Source organism: Garra rufa, chromosome 19, assembly GCF_049309525.1.
Source record: "Garra rufa chromosome 19, GarRuf1.0, whole genome shotgun sequence".
Classification (NCBI taxonomy): domain Eukaryota; kingdom Metazoa; phylum Chordata; class Actinopteri; order Cypriniformes; family Cyprinidae; genus Garra; species Garra rufa.
The window spans coordinates 17,332,440-17,351,626 of NC_133379.1; the positions used below are offsets into that span (position 1 = coordinate 17,332,440).

General features: G+C 36.4%; 1 protein-coding gene across 1 annotated transcript; it reads left to right on the plus strand.

Moving 5' to 3' along the window:
- The first annotated feature begins 6,936 nt into the window (after nucleotides 1–6,936).
- On the plus strand, nucleotides 6,937–17,682 carry rrm1 (ribonucleotide reductase M1 polypeptide). Its single transcript, XM_073824449.1, has 19 exons — nucleotides 6,937–7,121; nucleotides 8,201–8,289; nucleotides 9,443–9,620; nucleotides 9,732–9,832; nucleotides 9,936–9,995; nucleotides 10,090–10,129; nucleotides 10,380–10,542; nucleotides 10,719–10,860; nucleotides 10,964–11,047; nucleotides 11,129–11,290; nucleotides 13,226–13,305; nucleotides 13,392–13,593; nucleotides 13,686–13,835; nucleotides 13,919–14,140; nucleotides 15,985–16,061; nucleotides 16,456–16,591; nucleotides 16,683–16,778; nucleotides 16,861–17,049; nucleotides 17,137–17,682. Exons 1-19 carry the CDS (start codon nucleotides 7,103–7,105, stop codon nucleotides 17,326–17,328), a joined length of 2,382 nt encoding a protein of 793 aa, XP_073680550.1. The 5' UTR covers nucleotides 6,937–7,102; the 3' UTR covers nucleotides 17,329–17,682.
- The last annotated feature ends 1,505 nt before the right edge of the window (nucleotides 17,683–19,187 follow it).

Consider the following 19,187-nt stretch of genomic DNA (forward strand, 5'->3'; position numbering starts at 1 on the left):
ATTTTAAACCAAAACTTAAAAATGTCATGGTCAAGTTTTTTTTTTTTTTTTGTTGCTATTTTTAATAGTTTGAAAAAAAGCAACTTTTTCATAGGGTTGGAAAACGATTAATCATGATTAATCGCATTGAAAGTGAATGAAAGTTTTTGTTTACGTAATACATGTGTGTGTACTGTGTATATTTATTATGTAGGCTATATATAAATACACACATATGCATTTATATATTTAAGAAAAATATATGTTTATATATTTTAAAAATTTATATATAATATTAATTATTTTCATAATATAAATATATACATGTTAATACTAGAACTGCATAACGATTAATCGTGATTAATCACATTTTAAAAAATTATGTTTATATGCTATGTGTGTGGACTACGTATATTTAGTATGTATATATAAATACATATTGACATCAAACTTTGTGTGTGCTATTGTCATTCCATATCAGACATTTCAACTGACAGATAAAGGCTGTTTAATGCTTAGGTAAAATAAATAAATTAATAGAATAACTTGTTATATATTCTGCATAGGCTATATAGTTTTACAAATGATCTTATAGATCATTAAAATCATTAAATAAAAAAATACATGTGACTGCTGTTTTCCTGAAGCCACCAGAGTGGCAGTGGTTCTGGGGCTTGGGCCCGTCATCACTGCTTGCAGCTATTTTTTTAATTGTGATTTCACATGTTATTGATATCATATATACAAGTATGTTAAGTGTTAACATGTCCTAAAAAATCAAGCTCCTCAATCATCTGCAAGCTGCGACATTGTCATATATAAAACAGAAACAAAAAGCTTTAAAGACTTCAATTTTATTTAATTTCTTTAAAAAACATTAGTCACCGAACAAACAAACACACTTGTACACACAGCACTTTGTTGCTGTCCTGCAGAAACATTGTCGTTTGTCACTGTTGATTTTGTGGTCTAAAAACAAAATGACAAGTCCTTTTCAAGCAAGTCCTTCGCCATCGACGACATCCGTAACCTGATTGGCGGATGTTGATGGGCATGCTCTTGCTCTCGCTCTGGTTGATGTGTGCACACTCTTCTAGAAGTGCCCATAAAAGGAATTCTGTCCTTTATGGCATGTGAAAGATGTCTTATTTCTGTATTTTTCTATCTATTGCTCTGTCAATTTAAGAAATACACACTAAGCATTTAACTGATGCCACTGTATATGATTTCATGTCAGTGCTGATTTAAATGAGTGTATTTCAGGTGTTTTGACTCCTGCGCCAGCCAAGCAATCATCATGGATCACTGCTATGACGCTGGTATGATCACTGAAATAATGTGATGGCCACAAGGTGTCACTACGGTAAGTTCATTTATGTGTTTGGTTTTAATTGTACAAAATAAACTTAGGTTTGTTGAGGCATCTCACCATCTTTTTAAATACCAGGACAACAATTGTGTCAACAGCATTTGTTCTGTCAGATTCTGTCAGACTTTTCCTCTCTGTTTGATCATGTATATTATTTGAATTATTTAAACAGTATAGGCCTACTCTATTGAGGAATATGTACTTTGAGTTCTGTAAAAACCAGAAACTTGTAATTTTACTTAATTACAATACTAAGAAGTTATAAAAAAAAAAAATCTCCATTACAATTTTTATGCATTGGATTTACATAAATAGTATTTTACATTATCGTACTGTTATTAGGGATAGAAGGAGAAAGTGACGTGTGGCCAATTCCTCCAAGTATGGTGACCCATACATTCCCAATTTGTGCTCTGCATTTAACAGAAGTGCACACACACATTAGTGAACACACACCTGCAGTTGGGGGTTCGGTGCCTTGCTCAAGGGTCTCACCTCAGTCGTGGTACTGAATGTGGAAGAGAGCGCTGGTTATTCACTCCCCCCACCGACAATCCCTGCCGGACCTGAGGCTTGAACCTGCAACCAACTTTATAATGTTGTAACGGGGACTCGACGACAGCGTGTAAGATCCAAACACTAGCTTTATTCAACAGATCGTAGTCAAGACAGGCAGGGTCAAAACACCAGCAAACAGGAACATCCAGGGCAAGACAAAAGCATAATCCAATAATACAGGCATGGGTCAAACTCCAAGAGGGCAGTCCAAAGTATCAAAATAAACAAGATAATGAAACAAGGCAAAACTATGGCAATGGCAAAATAACTATGACAATGACAAAGAAACAAAACCGTGGCGAAAACAAGGCAATGAAACGAGAAAACATTTAACATGTCTAATTTTTGTACTGTTGATACTTTGACCCTGTCCCAAATGGCACACTTCATGTGCTCTTGCGATCTTGCAGACTTACAATGGCTGTCGAGTTAATAGCTGTGTCCGAAATGATGCACTGTACACTAAGTACTTATGCACTATGTACTCAACCATGTACAGTGGGGCAAATAAGTATTTTATACACTGCCGATTTTTCAAGTTTTCACACTTACAAAGAATGGAGAGATCTGTAATTTTCATCGTAGATACACCTCAACTGTGAGAGACAGAAAATCACATTGTATGATTTTTAAATAATTAATTTACATTTTATTGCATGAAATAAGTATTCGATACAACAGAATAGAAAATAGAACTTAATATTTGGTACAGAAACCTTTGTTTACAATTAAAGAGGTCAGAATTGTGTTTTCCCCCGAAAAAGTTTATTCATTACTCGTTCTGTTTTAATAGAGCCATGTGTAATAGATTAGCTGAAATCACAACATTGAGTGCAAATGAAATCAATGATAAGAATTTAAATACTATTAATATTTTTGTAGGATTTTTTTTTATTAAAGGGGTCATCGGATGCCCATTTTCCACAAGTTCATATGATTCTTTAGGGTCTTAATGAAAAGTCTATAATATACTTTGATAAAAAAAATTCAATAGTAGTGTAAATCAAACACCCTTTTACCCTGTCAAAATCAGCTTTGCAAAACATCAACTCATATTATTGTATGGCCCTTTAAATGCAAATGATATCTGCTGGCCATGCCCCTCCCTGTCTGGGATGATGAAAGGTGTTTACTTTAGCCACATTAAGCCGTTTAGCAGCGTTTACTGGTGAAACTTGCCAACAAGCACATTATTACGCAATGCCATTTGCAAAGATGCATAAAAAACCCTTATACTCACTTCTGCTGTGGGTGAAGCTGCATCAGGAACGATTTGCATGAACAGAAGCATATGTAAATCGGGATCGGTGCTTTCATTTTAAAAGCGAAAGTAATGTTAAACATCTGCGTTTGCAGCGGCTCAGATGTGGGGAGTAAATGACTGCTTTATTCATTATTACATCCAACAACAGAACAACTCAGTCGCTCAATTGGAGATATTCTAGTCTCCCCCTGCACCTGAGTCGACACAATGGCGATCGGACTGTTTCAGCTCAGTGAGGGCGGGTCTAAGGTAAGGTGCTCATGTCAATCAACTATCATGGGAGCGGCCTCTGTCTGTGTGCCGTCACAATGACAAGAAGCTGAGAATGACCTGATTTTAAAAAGGGAATATTACTTTTAAAGTTAAAAAAACAAAAAACACTGGGTGGATTTTTATCATTGTAGGGTAGTTTTGCACACAAACTGTCAAGACAAATTAATGTGCAAACAACATATAAAAGTAAATTTTTGCATCTGATGATCCCTTTAAATATTACAAATCTCCAAAAAAAAGTATTTTATATGTATTAAAAATACAGTAGTACATAGTATTTAAAATATTAGTACTAGTATTCTTCTTCGTTTCATTTAAGACCCTGATTCATTAACAGGTGTTGCATAAATTACTGTCATATTCACTTTGTGTATAGTTTTTGAAGTGTCATTTTTGGATGTCCCATACACTTGTGTTGATTTTTATTTTTATTTTTTTCTAAAACAGTTTGTGTTCATCTGATAAATGAAAGTCATATGGGATGGCATGAGGGTGGAAATGATGAAGTTTCCTTTTAATTCCTTTTCTTGTATTTTTTTCCCGATGTGCTTCATTTTAATTGTTGTTGCTGCACTAGATATTCATGTTTAACCTGTGCCTTTGAATTTTGTTTTGCTCTCTCCCTTTAACCATACTTCTGTATGTCTGTCAGAATAAAAAAGTACTTTTACTTTTTCAATACTTGAGTATAATTTAAAGTTGTACTTTTTTACTTTTACTAAAGTATGTTTTTGGCCAGATACTTGTACTTTTAATTGAGTACAATTTTCACTGAGTACCTGTACTTTCACTTGATTAAATTTTTTGAGTACTTTTTACACCTCTGTGCAGCAGGGATTTTACCTCTATACAGGTCTTCTCCAAATCTTTCAGGTTTTGTGGCTGTCGCTGGGCAACACCAGGTTTCAGCTCTCTCCCTAGATTTTCTATTGGGTTCAGGTCTGGAGACTGGCTAGGCCACTCCAGGACCTAAAAATGCTTCTTACAGAGCCACTCATTAGTTGCCCTGGCTGTGTGTTTGGGGTCATTGTCATGCTGGACATTTCTCCCATCCATCCTCCCCTCAATACGGTGCAGTCGCCCTGTCCCCTTTGCAGAAAAGCACCCCCATGCTTCACGGTTGGGATGGTGTTCTTGGGATTGTACTCATCCTCCTTCTTCCTCCAAACACAGCGAGTGGAGTTTATACCAAAAAGTTATATTTTGGTCTCATCTGACCACATGATCTTCTCCCATGCCTTCTCTGGATCATCCAGATGGTCTTCGGCAAACTTCAGACGGGCCTGGACATGTGTTGGCTTAAGCAGGGGGACCTTGCGTGCGCAGCAGGATTTAAATCCATGATGTTGTAATGTGTTACTAACGGTAACCGTTGAGACTGTGGTCCCAGCTTTCTTCAGGTCATTGATCTGTTCCTCCCATGTAGCTCTAGGCTGATCCCTCACCTTTCTCAGGATCACTGATACTCCATGAGACGAGATCTTGCATGGAGCCCCAGTCCGAGGGAGATTGACAGTCATCTTGAATTTCTTCCATTTTCTGATAATTACTAATAATAAGCTGTTTGCCTATTGTCCTGTAGCCCATCCCAACCTTGTGCAGGTCTACAATTTTGTCCCTAGTGTCCTTAGACAGCTCTTTGGTCTTGCCCATAGTGGAGAGGTTGGAGTCTGATTGACTGAGTGTGTAGACAGGTGTCTTTTATACAGGTAACAAGTTCAAGCAGGTGCAATTAATACAGGTAATTAGTGGAGGATAGGAGGGCTTCTTAAAGACAAACTAACAGGTCTGTGCCAGAATTCTTGCTGGTTGGTAGGTGATCAAATACTTATTTCATGAAATAAAATGGATTTTTTTTTTTAGATTCTGTCTCTCACAGTTGAGGTGTACCTATGAAAATTACCTAAGGGAAAACTTGAAAAATTGGCAGTGTATCAAATACTTATTTGCCCCACTGTATAGTGTATTAATTATATAAAGTTATTTTGTCATTCATAATTGGAGTCCCTGGACCACAAAACCATGAGGGTCATTTTTTTTTTTTTTTAGATTTATACATCATTCTGACAGCTGATAAGCATTATGAGACATGAATGTTTTGCAGTGAGATTTATATAATACTCAGTTTTTATAGGAAAAAGCATTGTTCATGTATTTCTGATTGATAGGCTATATTGACTGTGGTGTTGACCTGTCTATGAATGTTCATGGTTCTGATGAAACTTGGTAAAGAAAGTATTGTATAAATAGGCTTTCCATTGATGTATGGTTTGTAAGGACAGGACAATATTTGGTCGATATACAGCTATTTGAAAACCTGGAATCTGAGGGTGCAAAAAAATCAAAATATTGAGAAAATCGCCTTTAAAGTTGTCCAGATGAAGTTCTTAACCATGCATATTACTAATCAGAAATTTAGTTTTGATATATTTTAGGGATGCACCGATACCAATCGTCGATAAAGCTTGCGGGTTTTGTCAGTAAAGCCGGTTCTGTAATCAGCGGTAAATGCCATCAGGTGCGTGATTTCACGTTGAGCCGTATATACTACACACAGCCGTTGTTCACTGATGAGCTGCGCATAGCAATGTTCATTATCAGTGTGAAAGTGCGCAGCTCGTCTGTAAACAACGGCTGTGTGTAGTATATACGGCTCAACGTGAAATCACGCACCTGATGGCATTTACCGCTGATTACAGAACCGGCTTTACTGACAAAACGCGCAAGTTATCGACCAATAAGGATCGGTGCATCCCTAATATATTTATGTTAGGAAATTAACAAAATCTTTACTTAATATCCTAATGATTTTTTTTGGCTATTTTTGGCTATTGCTACAAATTTAAGTGTGCTACTTAAGACTGGTTTTGTGGTCCAGGGTCACATATGATATGTGACACTTGAGTGCATGTGTCCAACATTACACACTTAGTTTTTTCGTTTATTTCAAGAGCATCATCCGGATATTTAAAGTGAACTTTTTCTTTTTGGAATTTTCATTGTAAAGACACTCGTCACACTGTACTACAAAACGATATAAATGCATAAGTACGCTATTTGGGATGCACCTCATGAGACCACAGAGTGTCAATCTTCATTTTAGCTTTCAGAAGGGTGCTCGCGAGCGCCCCCATTGCGGTCGCTATTCGCACTCGAGCTAAGCTTAAGCCCTCACTGATGCAAGCTCCACAGCAGACATCTAACGTTACCCGAGAGTCAAAGCGGCATTACGTCACTACAGTGTGGACCGCAAGGGTTTAGGGTGCGATTTTGGGACAGCGCCAATCAGAGTTGAAAGGAAAAATTAATTTCTTACAATATGAACCCTTAAAACATTCAAAAAAATATATATATATATATGTATATATATATATAAAAAAAATAGAACGATTCTGTTGTTGTTCCGTCCAATAAAACTGACGACTACGATGACGTAGAGAAGGAGAGAGAGTCCATTGGCTAACATTTGTCTTCCGGGTCGTGACGAAAATCAATCTGGCGGGTTTGAGTCCCGCGCTCAGCACTGTTCACAACAACAGTTTGCAGAAGCGGTAGCTGAGGGACCGGTCAGATTAGCACTTTATCCATCAATATTTGTTATAATTTTTTTTAATATTGCATTTTTTTCAGTGCTCTCTACGTTACCAGAGACTTCAATCATGCACGTGATTAAGAGAGGTAAAGTTCCACTCGTCCTCCAATTAATTCTTTATTTCCAGTATAGTGAAATAATATACAATTTGTATGCTAATTTAAATAAGTGTAAATATTATTTGTCATAAATTTTATGCAACTGTTAATATTCTAATGACAAGGATAAGTAATATTTAAGTCAAACATGTATTGACCTAAATCGTGTAGCACTAGCACTGTCAAAAACATAAAGAGAAGAACGTGAATGTGTTCATATGGTTTATTGATTGTGTGTTGTTATATTGATTTTCCCAACTACATAACGTTACTTTTGAGAATGGTATATGTTCATATTAGCTGCATCTGATGATTAATCTAGCCGTGTTCTTTGTTCACTCAAAGTTCGCGCCAAACGCTTTTTTGACTAGGTCATCAAAGCCAGTTATAAAACATTTGACATGAATAGCACATGCTACTTAAATCATAAATCGTCGACAGGTTATGCTTACTTACAATTGTTTTGCTGTAACTATTAGCACCATATTTGTATGCACTTTTTCATGTTTTTATTGCCAGTTCATATCCTTTCCATCTATTCTTGATTATAAGTGGTATTCTGCTCGATTTATTATGTGAGCCTGGACCTCAAAACCAGTCATGAGGATTTTTTTTTTAAATTGAGACTTATACATCTCAGTTTTACTCTGAAAGCTGAATAAATAAGCCTTCCATTAATGTATAGTTTGTTAGAATAGGACAATATTTGGCTGAGATAACTATTTGAAAATCTGTAATATGAGGGTGCAAAAAAAGTCAAAATATTGAGAAAATCGCGTTTAAAGTTGTCCAAATGAAGTTCTTGGCAATGCATATTACTAATCAAAATGTAAGTTTTGATTTATTTACGGTAGGAAATGTACAAACTATCTTAATAGAACATGATGTTTACTTAATATACTAATGATTTTTGGCATAAAACAAAAAATATATGATTTTGACCCATACAATGTATTTTTGTCTATTGCTACAAATATACTTGTCCTACTCAAGACTGGTTTTGTGGTTTGAGGTCACATATTATTAATAGCTTGATTTTATTAATCTGGTGTTTTTTCTCGTCTCAGATGGTCGCCAGGAGCGTGTTATGTTCGACAAAATCACATCACGCATCCAGAAACTTTGCTATGGACTCAACTCTGACTTTGTTGATCCTGTAAGTTATGAAATGGATCAAAAAAACTCTTTAAGTTTGTCTCACATTCCAAGGTCAACCATTGCCTATTCCAGTAGTTTCAATTATTTAGATGCCACACAGAGACCCCCCAAAAACATGATAATTTTTGTGTTTTTTTTATGTACTTTTATATTTTTATACATTTTTTATGTGTTTGTTTTAATCAAATTTATCTATTTACTCATTTAATTTTAATCCATTTTTCGGTACATTTTATTTGTGTCTAAACAGGCCCCCAGCACATCCTAGAGGTCCCCAGACCCAAGTTTGAAAACCCCTGGCCTAGTCGCCATTACAATTAGTTAACAGGACTGTTAGAAGAGCCAAAAGCTAGTAATACTTAAACAAATAATCTGTAAATAATTATATTTCCGTGTACCCACAACATTCTGTCCTCCCCAAGTCTTCCTTATGGCCCTGTATTCACTTAAAAAAATGTGAATTTTGTCATTAATTCCTCGCCCTCATGTCATTCCAAACCCTCAAGACTTTAGTTTGTCTTCAGAACATTAATATATTTAAAAAAAAATACAGGTCAGATATTTCAGGAGAGCTCAAAGCTCTCTGACCCTCCACAGACGGCAAGGGTCCTAACATGCTCAAGGTTCAGAAGAGTACCAAAAATATTGACAAAGTAGTCCGTGTGACATCAGTGGTTCGACCGTAGTTTTTATGAAGCTAGAAGAATACTTTTTGTTGTGCAAAAAAAACTTTAACTTTATTTGACAATTCTTCAACGTGTCACCCTGAAGCCATTTTGGGGAGTACCATGATGCATGCACATGCTTTCCTCTGAACGTTAACAAGGTGCAGTACATGCATTGTGATACTGTTCAAAATGGTACTAGGGCAACTTAAAATTAAGGTTAAACCACTGATGTCACATGGACTATTTTGTCCCTTGCTATCTATGGAGGATCAGAGAGCTCTCAGATTTGATCAAAAATAACTTAATTCCTGTTCCGAAGACGAACAGGTCTTACAGGTTTGCAACGACATGAGGTTGAGTATTTCATGACAGAATTTTCATTTTTGGGTGAACCATGTCTTCAAAATCGTTTAATTACCGAATCGTCTTCTAAGAAGCCAACTGTAAAGCTCTGATCCTAAATCAAGTGGTTTTGTTTTGCAGACTCAGATCACCATGAAGGTGATTCAGGGTCTTTACAGCGGCGTTACCACAGTAGAGCTGGACACCCTGGCTGCTGAGATCACTGCCACCCTCACCACTAAACACCCTGACTATGCCATCCTGGCGGCCCGTATCGCTGTGTCCAACCTGCACAAAGAAACCAAGAAGGTCTTCAGTGGTGAGTTGCAATGCATTCACTTGCTTCATGCCTGTGGGACACTTCATTTCAAACTAAATTGAATCATAATGTTTTTATTTGCTGCTAATCAATTGCCTCCTCCAATCACAGAGGTTATGGAGGACCTCTACAACTATGTGAATCCCCTGAATGACCGCCACTCACCTATGATTTCCAAGGAAACTCTTGACATTGTTTTGGCCAACAAAGACGTAAGTATGATATGCACATGTATGATTTCTGTGTTTTTTCCCAACAAAGTCACATTATAGGTTAAGTATTTAGAATGAATGTAAATTTTCCTTTCTTCCTTAGCGCCTCAACTCAGCCATTATTTTTGACAGAGACTTCACTTACAACTTCTTTGGCTTCAAGGTAATTCCAAAATAGTTTATGGAAAATATACACATGCATACCTAAATCAATAAATGACTGTGGTGTTAAACTTAGTTTTTAATGACTCTTTTAGACCCTGGAGCGCTCATATTTACTGAAGATCAATGGAAAGGGTAAGTCTTGATATACATATTTGCATATATTTGCATAGACAGTCCAGTTGAGACAACAAAATGGACAGAGTGAGGAAGTAATGGAACAAAAAGAAACACTATATAGTAAAGACTTTAGTAGATTAAGAGGCAGATGACAATTTTAATGAAGCAAATGCAATTGAGTTTAAAAACAAAAAAAGCAAAGAGACTGACCTGATTGATTAAAATGGAAAATGTTCCTTTGACACCTTGACCGCTTTGTTTTCAGTCGCTGAGCGGCCACAACACATGCTGATGAGAGTGTCCGTGGGAATCCATAAGGAGGACATTTCAGCAGCTATAGAAACCTACAACCTGCTGTCTGAGAAGTGGTTCACTCATGCTTCTCCTACGCTCTTCAATGCCGGCACCAACCGCCCACAGCTCTCCAGGTAAACACCAGGAAGGAGAACATCACGATAAAATCACTATACAGCAATCAGACACAAGGGGGCAGTTTTTTTTTTTTTTTTTTACAAAACAGACTCCTGAGTTTAGTGCTAGCAAAGTCAGTAGACTTGCATACGTCATTTATAATACAAGCAAATTCTTTTGATCAAATGTCTAGTTGCTTCCTGCTTGCTATGAAGGATGACAGTATTGAGGGGATCTATGACACCCTGAAGCAGTGCGCCCTCATTTCTAAGTCTGCTGGAGGTATCGGGGTGGCTGTGAGTTGCATTAGAGCCACTGGAAGTTATATTGCAGGGGTAAGTTTTTTTTATTTAATTTTTTTTCATACTCAGCCTTAGATTTACTAGTGTTATTAATACTCAGCATTTGGGTTTAATTCATTATTTTTTTCTGTTTTAGACAAATGGCAACTCAAATGGCCTGGTTCCTATGCTCCGTGTCTACAACAACACCGCACGCTATGTGGACCAAGGAGGAAATAAGGTAAGGTATTTTACCTGTGAATTTCAAGAGAGGGTTTAAGTTTGGCTTGAAAAACTGACATTTTCTCTCCTCCTTAATCAGAGACCAGGAGCTTTTGCTATGTACCTGGAGCCCTGGCATTTTGATATTTTCGACTTCCTAGAGCTTAAAAAGAACACTGGTAAAGAGGAACAGAGAGCTAGAGATCTGTTTTATGCGCTCTGGATCCCTGATCTCTTCATGAAGCGAGTAGAGACCAATTCGGTGAGCACACCTTTATATACACTACTAGTCAAAAGGTTTTCAATGTTTTTTTTTTAAGTCTCTCTTGCTCACCGAGCCTGCATTTATTTGATCCAAAGTACAGCAAAAACAGCACAATTTTTAAATAGTTTTACTATTTAAAATAACTGTTTTCTCTTTGAATTTATTTTAAAATGTAATTTATTCCTGTGATTTCAAAGCTGATTTTTAGCATCATCACTCCAGTCACATGATCCTTCAGAAATCATTCTAATATTCTGATTTGCTGATCCAAAAAAATTTATTATATTGACTCCAAGCTTTTGAATGGTATAGTGTATAAACAGGGTTCCCGCGGGGTCTTAAAAAGTCTAAAATTTAAAAATCAAAATTTTAGGCCTTAAAAAGTCTTAAATTCGCTGTTCTAGGTCTTAAATAATTTTACTTATTTTTCCGATGTCCATGTAACGCTATCTCTAATGCTCATTTAAATTCTCTTTTTGTTGTTTCCGTGGTGTTGTAGTTCTTTATTTCACTATTTCACAAATATAATTTGCTGTATTTAAACTACAAATGAGACCAACATGCAATAGCCAATCAGCTTTCTGTTATTGGCGCGAGTCTCTCTCGGATTGGTCCCTGGAAAAAAACTGAATATAGGGCTTGGCTAAGGCCAGTTGCTAACACCTGTAGATTTTTTTTCTCCCCCTGCGGAAGTTACTGTGTCTTCAGACAGAATCGCAGTAGCAGAATACAGGTCAAACTACCTTTTTCTGTATAATGTTCTCAATAATAATAATAATAAATATAGGTCGAGCTAGCTGACCGCCAGCCTTCGAGATACTTTTAAAATGTTTTTTTTTTTTTTTTTTTTTTACTTGCCCAACCGAACAAACCGCCTGATTAAAACTGAAGTGACAAAAACAACTAGCGAAGCATCAAAAAGCAAGAAAGATTCATATTTTAATACATTCAACGTAAACAGAAATTGATAATGGATAGTGTATTTCTGGTCTATTTGTGACATACTTTAAAACAAATGAACGTAATAGCACTCTAAAGAAACACACTGAGGTAAAAATTTAAAATGTATGACGTTAGTTTATTTATAACATGATATAACGTTAGTTCATCAATATACGAAGTGAGCTTTTTGCTGAAAATTCTCACAATTACAAATATTACATTTAATTTTAGCTCAATAAACAAGTAGTTAGTCAAGTAGTTACTTACATATTAGACAAAATATTTTCACTGTTTTGTTCTGTTTCACCAACGAAAATAGTTCCAAACAAGGATCGCAGCAGAAGCATTCTCCTAGCAACGTTCTGCTATGATTCAGCGTTTTGCTCGAATCAGTTGAAATAACTCGCTCATGAAGTGACTTACCGCCACCTGCTGGTAGTTTAGTGTGTTTAAAAGTATGCCTCCACACCCAACATTTCTAATTTATATATTTATAAATCAATAAATGTATTTAAAACATTAATCTCACTTTTAATTTTGCAGTGTAAATTATGTAATCTCACTGCTAATGCAAAAGCGTTTTATTTCAGATAAATGCTGATATTTGGATCTTTATATTCATCAAAGAATCCTGAAAATGTACTTAACTGTTTTAAATATTATTGATGATGATAATAATAATTTAAATGTTTCTTGAACAGCAAATCAGAATATTAGAATGATTTCCGAATGATCGTGTGACACTGATGACATAATGGTGCTGAAAATTTAGCTTTGAAATCACAGGAATAAATTACATTTTAAAATGTTGCTGTTTTTGCTGTACCTTGGATCAAATAAATGCAGACTTGGTGAGCAGAAGAAACTTCTTTAAAAAACAAACTTCAAGGAAAAAATATTTATGGTTTTGTATTTATTTTCTTAACCAGTTCAGTGTAGTTTAAAGACTTTATTTTAAGCAAACTTATGTGTGACTCTCATCCAATGTAGGACTGGTCTCTGATGTGCCCCAGTGACTGTCCCGGGCTGGATGAGTGCTGGGGAGAGGAATTTGAGAAGCTCTATACAAAGTATGAAGATATTTGTAATGCTACTATAACACTGTTAATGCCTAGTGATATTATTGTTTAATAATGACTTTCGATCTTTGTTCCAGATATGAGCAGCAGGGCAAAGCTAAGCGTGTGGTGAAGGCTCAGCAGCTGTGGCATGCAGTCATCGAGTCTCAGACAGAGACCGGCACACCTTACATGCTCTACAAGGATGCCTGCAACCGTAAGAGCAACCAGCAGAATCTGGGCACCATCAAATGCAGTAACTTGTGCACAGAAATTGTCGAGTACACCAGTAAAGATGAGGTAAGGAGTGCAGATTATGTATAATTTGTCACTCACATGCCATGTTGACTATCCAAAAGTGCTTTTATGAAGGACCAAATTCTCTCTTGCAGGTGGCTGTTTGCAACCTAGCATCCATTGCACTTAACATGTACGTCACTCCAGAGCGAACTTTTGACTTCAAGAAGTTGGCCTTTGTTACAAAAGTCATTGTGAAGAACCTTAATAAAATTATTGATATTAACTACTACCCAGTGCGAGAGGTGAGGTGTCGTCTAATTCCGTTTTAGCCATTTTACATTTGTTGTAATTGCTGCAGAGGCTGATCTTCTCTTCCTCACAACAGGCAGAGAACTCCAACAAGCGTCACAGGCCCATCGGTATTGGTGTTCAGGGTCTGGCTGATGCCTTCATCCTCATGCGCTTCCCCTTTGAGAGTGCAGAGGCTCAACTCCTGAACATACAGATCTTTGAGACCATCTACTACGCCGCGCTGGAGTCCAGCTGTGAGCTGGCTGCAGAATTTGGGCCGTATGAAACATACCCTGGGTCTCCTGTGAGCAAAGGCGTAAGTTGGATGTTATAGTATAAGAAGAGTTTCTGCTGGTCTTGAGGTATTGGTTCACATCCACAAGGAGCAGTAGCCCAGTGGTGTACAACACAACATAATCCCTGCAAAACAATTAAATTAGCACAACACAACGGAAACGAAGTGAACCGGAAGTAACGAGACCTGTTTAGCAAAATACGGAAGTCTGTTGTGCTTAACTCCTAATAGTATAATGCAACGGAAACAAGCCACAACACAACCAAATTAGCACAACACAATAAAAATGAATTAAAGGGTACGCAACAACGGAAACAAGGCACAACACAACCAAATTAACACTATACAACAGAAACAAGCCACAGCAATACTAAATTAACACAATACACTGAAAATGAATGAAAAAGTTACGCAACACAATGAAATTGGTCCAATACAACAGAAACAAGTTGCAACGCAACGAAATTAACAATACAACAGACGTAAGCCACAATACAACAAAGTTAGTGCAACACAATAAAATGGAAACCACTCTTAACAACCAAATTAGCACAACTTAATAGAAACTAGCCACAACAAAGTTAGCACAAAACAACTAAATTGGCACGATAAAACGGAAATGACTCAGAACAATGAAATTGGCACAATACAACAAAATTAGCACAGTACATTAAAAATTAATTAAAACGGTACGGAACAGAATGGAAGCAAGTCGCAACACAGAAATTAGCACAATACAACGGAAACAAGTTGCAACGCAACGAAATTGGCACAGTACAACAGAAATTTGTGCAACACAAAATTTGCACAGTAAAATGTTAAAATGATTCTCAACAGAATTAGTGCAACTCAACAGAAGCCAGGAACACAAGTTAACGTAACAACGGAAACAAGCCGCAAAACAATGAAATTAGCACAACACAATAGAAACAAGTTACAAGGCAACAAATTATCACAATACAATAAAAATTAATTAAGAAGGTTTGCAACACAATGAAAGCAATTCGCAACATGATGAAATTAGCACAATACAACGAAAACAAGTCGCAACGCAACAAAATTAACAATACAACAGGAATAAGCCACAATACAATGAAATTTGTGCAACACAAAATTTTGCAAAATGCACAGTAAAATGGAAACTTCTCAACAAAAGAATTGGTGCAACTCAACAGAAACAAGCCACAACAAAAGTAGCACGATAAAACGGAAATGACTTGCAACAAAATTGGCGCAGCACAATGGAAACGAGCAGCAACACAACAGCGTAACAATGGAAACAAGCAACAATACAATGAAATTAGCACAATACAATGGAAACAAGACCCAACACAACGAAATTAACAATACAACAGAAATAAGCCACAAAGAAATCATTGCAACCAAACAAAATTTGCAACAATTTTTAACAACGAAATTGGCGCAACTCAACAGAAACAAGCCACAGCGAAGTTAGCACAACAAAATTAGCATGATAAAACAAATGACTCGCAACAACGAAATTGGCGCCACACATAAACAAGCAGCAACAAACTATTTTAACTCAATTGAATTAGCGTAACTATGCAAACAAGCTGCAGCACAACACAAAATTAGGTGCACTACTGGGCCACCGTAAAAAGGAAATCTGTTGGATGTTGTTCAAACATGTCTTGCTTACAATTCATTGTGTGCTTCTTACATTAACATTTAAAGAACATTGACTTATGTCCCTGTCCATTTGTCCTTTTAAATTTATTTTTATTGGTCTTAAAACGGTCTTAAAGTCTTTAATGTACCTTCATAAAACCAGAAGAAATCCTGCATAAGAAAATTGGATATCAGTTGAGATTTACAGTCTAATTGTTCCTGTTATGATTTCACAGATCTTGCAGTATGATATGTGGGAAAAGACACCCACAGACCTTTGGGACTGGGTGGCACTCAAGGAGAAGATCGCAAAGTTAGTAACCAATTGCATGATTTATAATCTCAAATCTGAAAGTCCTAGAAGTGTCAGGGAATTTGAAAAATTGACTTTGGGAAATGTTTTAATACATAATCTAATAAATGTAATTAAAAATAACACAGATATGAGATATCCACCTGATCCCCCTGAAGAGTGTGTGCGGATATTTGTAAATGTAACGTCCAGCTATTTTTAGCTGTTCAAAACAGCTTGTTTTGCAGCTTGATATTGCAAACTGGTGTCTTACCATATTATTTCAATTCATTACCGTCATTATAAACAATAGTTTGTAGCTTACATTTTTAAATCCTTTTTTTGTAAGTTTAAATAAAAAAAAAAATCCTTATCCATAGTTACATGTCATGTAATATTTATTTTTGCTCACCAGGCATGGCGTGCGTAACAGTCTGCTATTGGCTCCTATGCCCACTGCCTCCACTGCTCAGATCCTGGGCAACAATGAGTCAATCGAGCCATACACCAGCAACATCTACACACGCAGAGTTCTGTCTGGAGAGTTTCAGGTGAGCTTTATTACAGTGAACGCTTGCAGAAACAGATAAACTTTGTATAATCTTTGTGTTTAACTAACTGGTGGGTTACATTTACCTCTAGATTGTGAACCCACATCTTCTCAAAGACCTCACGGAACGAGGACTTTGGAACGAAGAAATGAAAAACCAGCTAATTGCTCAGAACGGATCCATCCAGGTTAGTTGGCATTTCCAATTCGGATCTCTTTTTTTGTGTTTTTACTTTTTATGTCTCCTTCTAAACATCCTTCTTTTTGCAGGGCATTCCCACAATACCAGACGACCTAAAGGAGCTTTATAAGACTGTGTGGGAGATCTCTCAGAAGACCATCTTAAAGATGGCGGCAGATAGAGGTGCTTTCATTGACCAGAGCCAGTCCCTCAACATTCACATTGCTGAACCCAACTATGGCAAACTGACCAGTATGCACTTCTATGGCTGGAAGCAGGTAAGCAAGATACTTCTTGAAGCAAGGCTTTGGAAGTCTATAAATGTAAAGTTAATGGATCAATGATACATCTGCTGTTGTCCACAGGGCCTTAAAACAGGAATGTACTACCTGAGAACTAAACCAGCCGCCAACCCCATCCAGTTCACTCTCAACAAAGAAAAACTAAAGGAGACGCAGCAAACTGCAAGCACTGAGGAGGAAACCAAAGAACGCAACAAGGCTGCTATGGTGTGTTCGCTGGAGAACCGTGATGAGTGTCTGATGTGCGGTTCATAAACTCGACTCCTGTTGACAACGACCATTACAATGGTTAACAATTTACATCTTGTACAGTATTATTTACTTCTTGTACTTTTTTAAATTGTCAAAGAATATAGTAATTTTCATAGTATTAATTTACTTTTGCATCCACATACAATAAATGCAAAGAATACAATAAAGATTATTTTGATGAGCTCAAACTTTGTGAAAAGAGGGTTTGAAGTCATTTTGAATATGCATCTGGTGAATTTCCATGGAATTCATGATTGAGGGTTTGAACATGATTGAACTTATATCATATGTAGCTGTAGATGTAAAATTAGGGAATATATTTTTGAAAGGGTGTGTGTGATTTGTTTAGCATTAGTAAAAATATGTAGATGTAAAATTAGGGAGTTATATTTTTGAAAGGGTATATGTGATTTGTTTAGCTTTAGTAAAAATAAAGTACTGAGTCATTTGAGTTATTGAGTGGTTTATTTACATTCAAACACCTATAACTGATAATGTATTGGTGTTAGATGTTGTTGGCTGATGTAATTCCACCAGCATTTCTCTGTTCAGTAACTGGTCATATATTCCTATGGTTATGGGAACAGGTGTGACGTTCCTGTAGAGGTGCATGGGGAAGGTCTGAGGCTGCAGGTGATTGGATAATGAATAATCATAGAGGTCTCCTGGGAAAAGTAGCTATTGTCACAAACAGCAGGTGTTGAACAAGCTGCAACATGTAGACCGGGTCTCTGGGGCAATAAATGTCCTCTCATGTATTTCTTTAATCATCTCTGCATCTATGTATTCTGGGAGTTTTATATTGAGTTAAATTGATTAAATTATTGCTTTAATAGGCAGTTTTTATTATGACATTTAACATGGCATAGTTATTACAAGTACAATATTATTGAATGGTGCTCTAAGGATTTTAATAATGACATGACTTCTACAATGATTTAATCTACATAATTTACACATTATTTTACAGTTTCAGAAGACCAAACAACAGATCTGTGCTTCTCTCATAGTTTGTTACACAGTATATACAACGGCCTCAGAAAGTATTTTGTCAGGTACACTTAAAAATAAACTGCTGTTCAAAAGCTTGGGATAGGTAAAAATACAGTAAAACAAAGTAATATTGTGAAATTTATAGTTTAAAACATCTTTGTAAAAATATTTTAAAATGTAATTTATTCCTGTGATTATCCACCTGATTCTTCCTGCAAACAGCGTTGCCAGGTCTGTGTTTTCCTACGCAATTGGGCTATTGCCGTGGGTTGTTTTTTCATGTCCACGCATTGAAGATTTAGCCTCTGGAATACAAATTTTACTACGGGAATGCCGATTAAGCAAGTTTTGAGTAGAAATTGGGCGAGTTTATTTTAAAAACCTGGCAACCCTGCCCGCAAGAGCGGATGCTATTTGTACATTTAATGGGTCTGGCTTCCGGTCTTATCTGTGTGCAGCTATTTTTAGCTGTACGAAACAGCTTGTTTTGCTGCTTGATATTGCAAACTGGTGTCTTTTCTATTTTAATGTATTATCTTAATTATGAACACACTGGTTTGTAGTGCAAACTGTTTTAGCATTTATTGCACGTTGCTATTTAAATCAGAAGTCTTACTCATACGCTTACTGCAGTGTTGAAGAAAAAGGGGGATGGCTACTGTGCTTTGCAAAAGTCTTTTTTTTTTTACATTTTATGTTGTTGCCTTATGTTAAACTGCTATAAATTATTTTTTCCCAACATCAATCTACACTCCATACATCATGATAGCAAAGCAAAAAAAAAAAAACACTGCGATTTCATTGCATAAGTATTCATACCATAATCTGGGAAAGTTTAAATTTAGCTCAGGAGCATTCATATTGCTTGC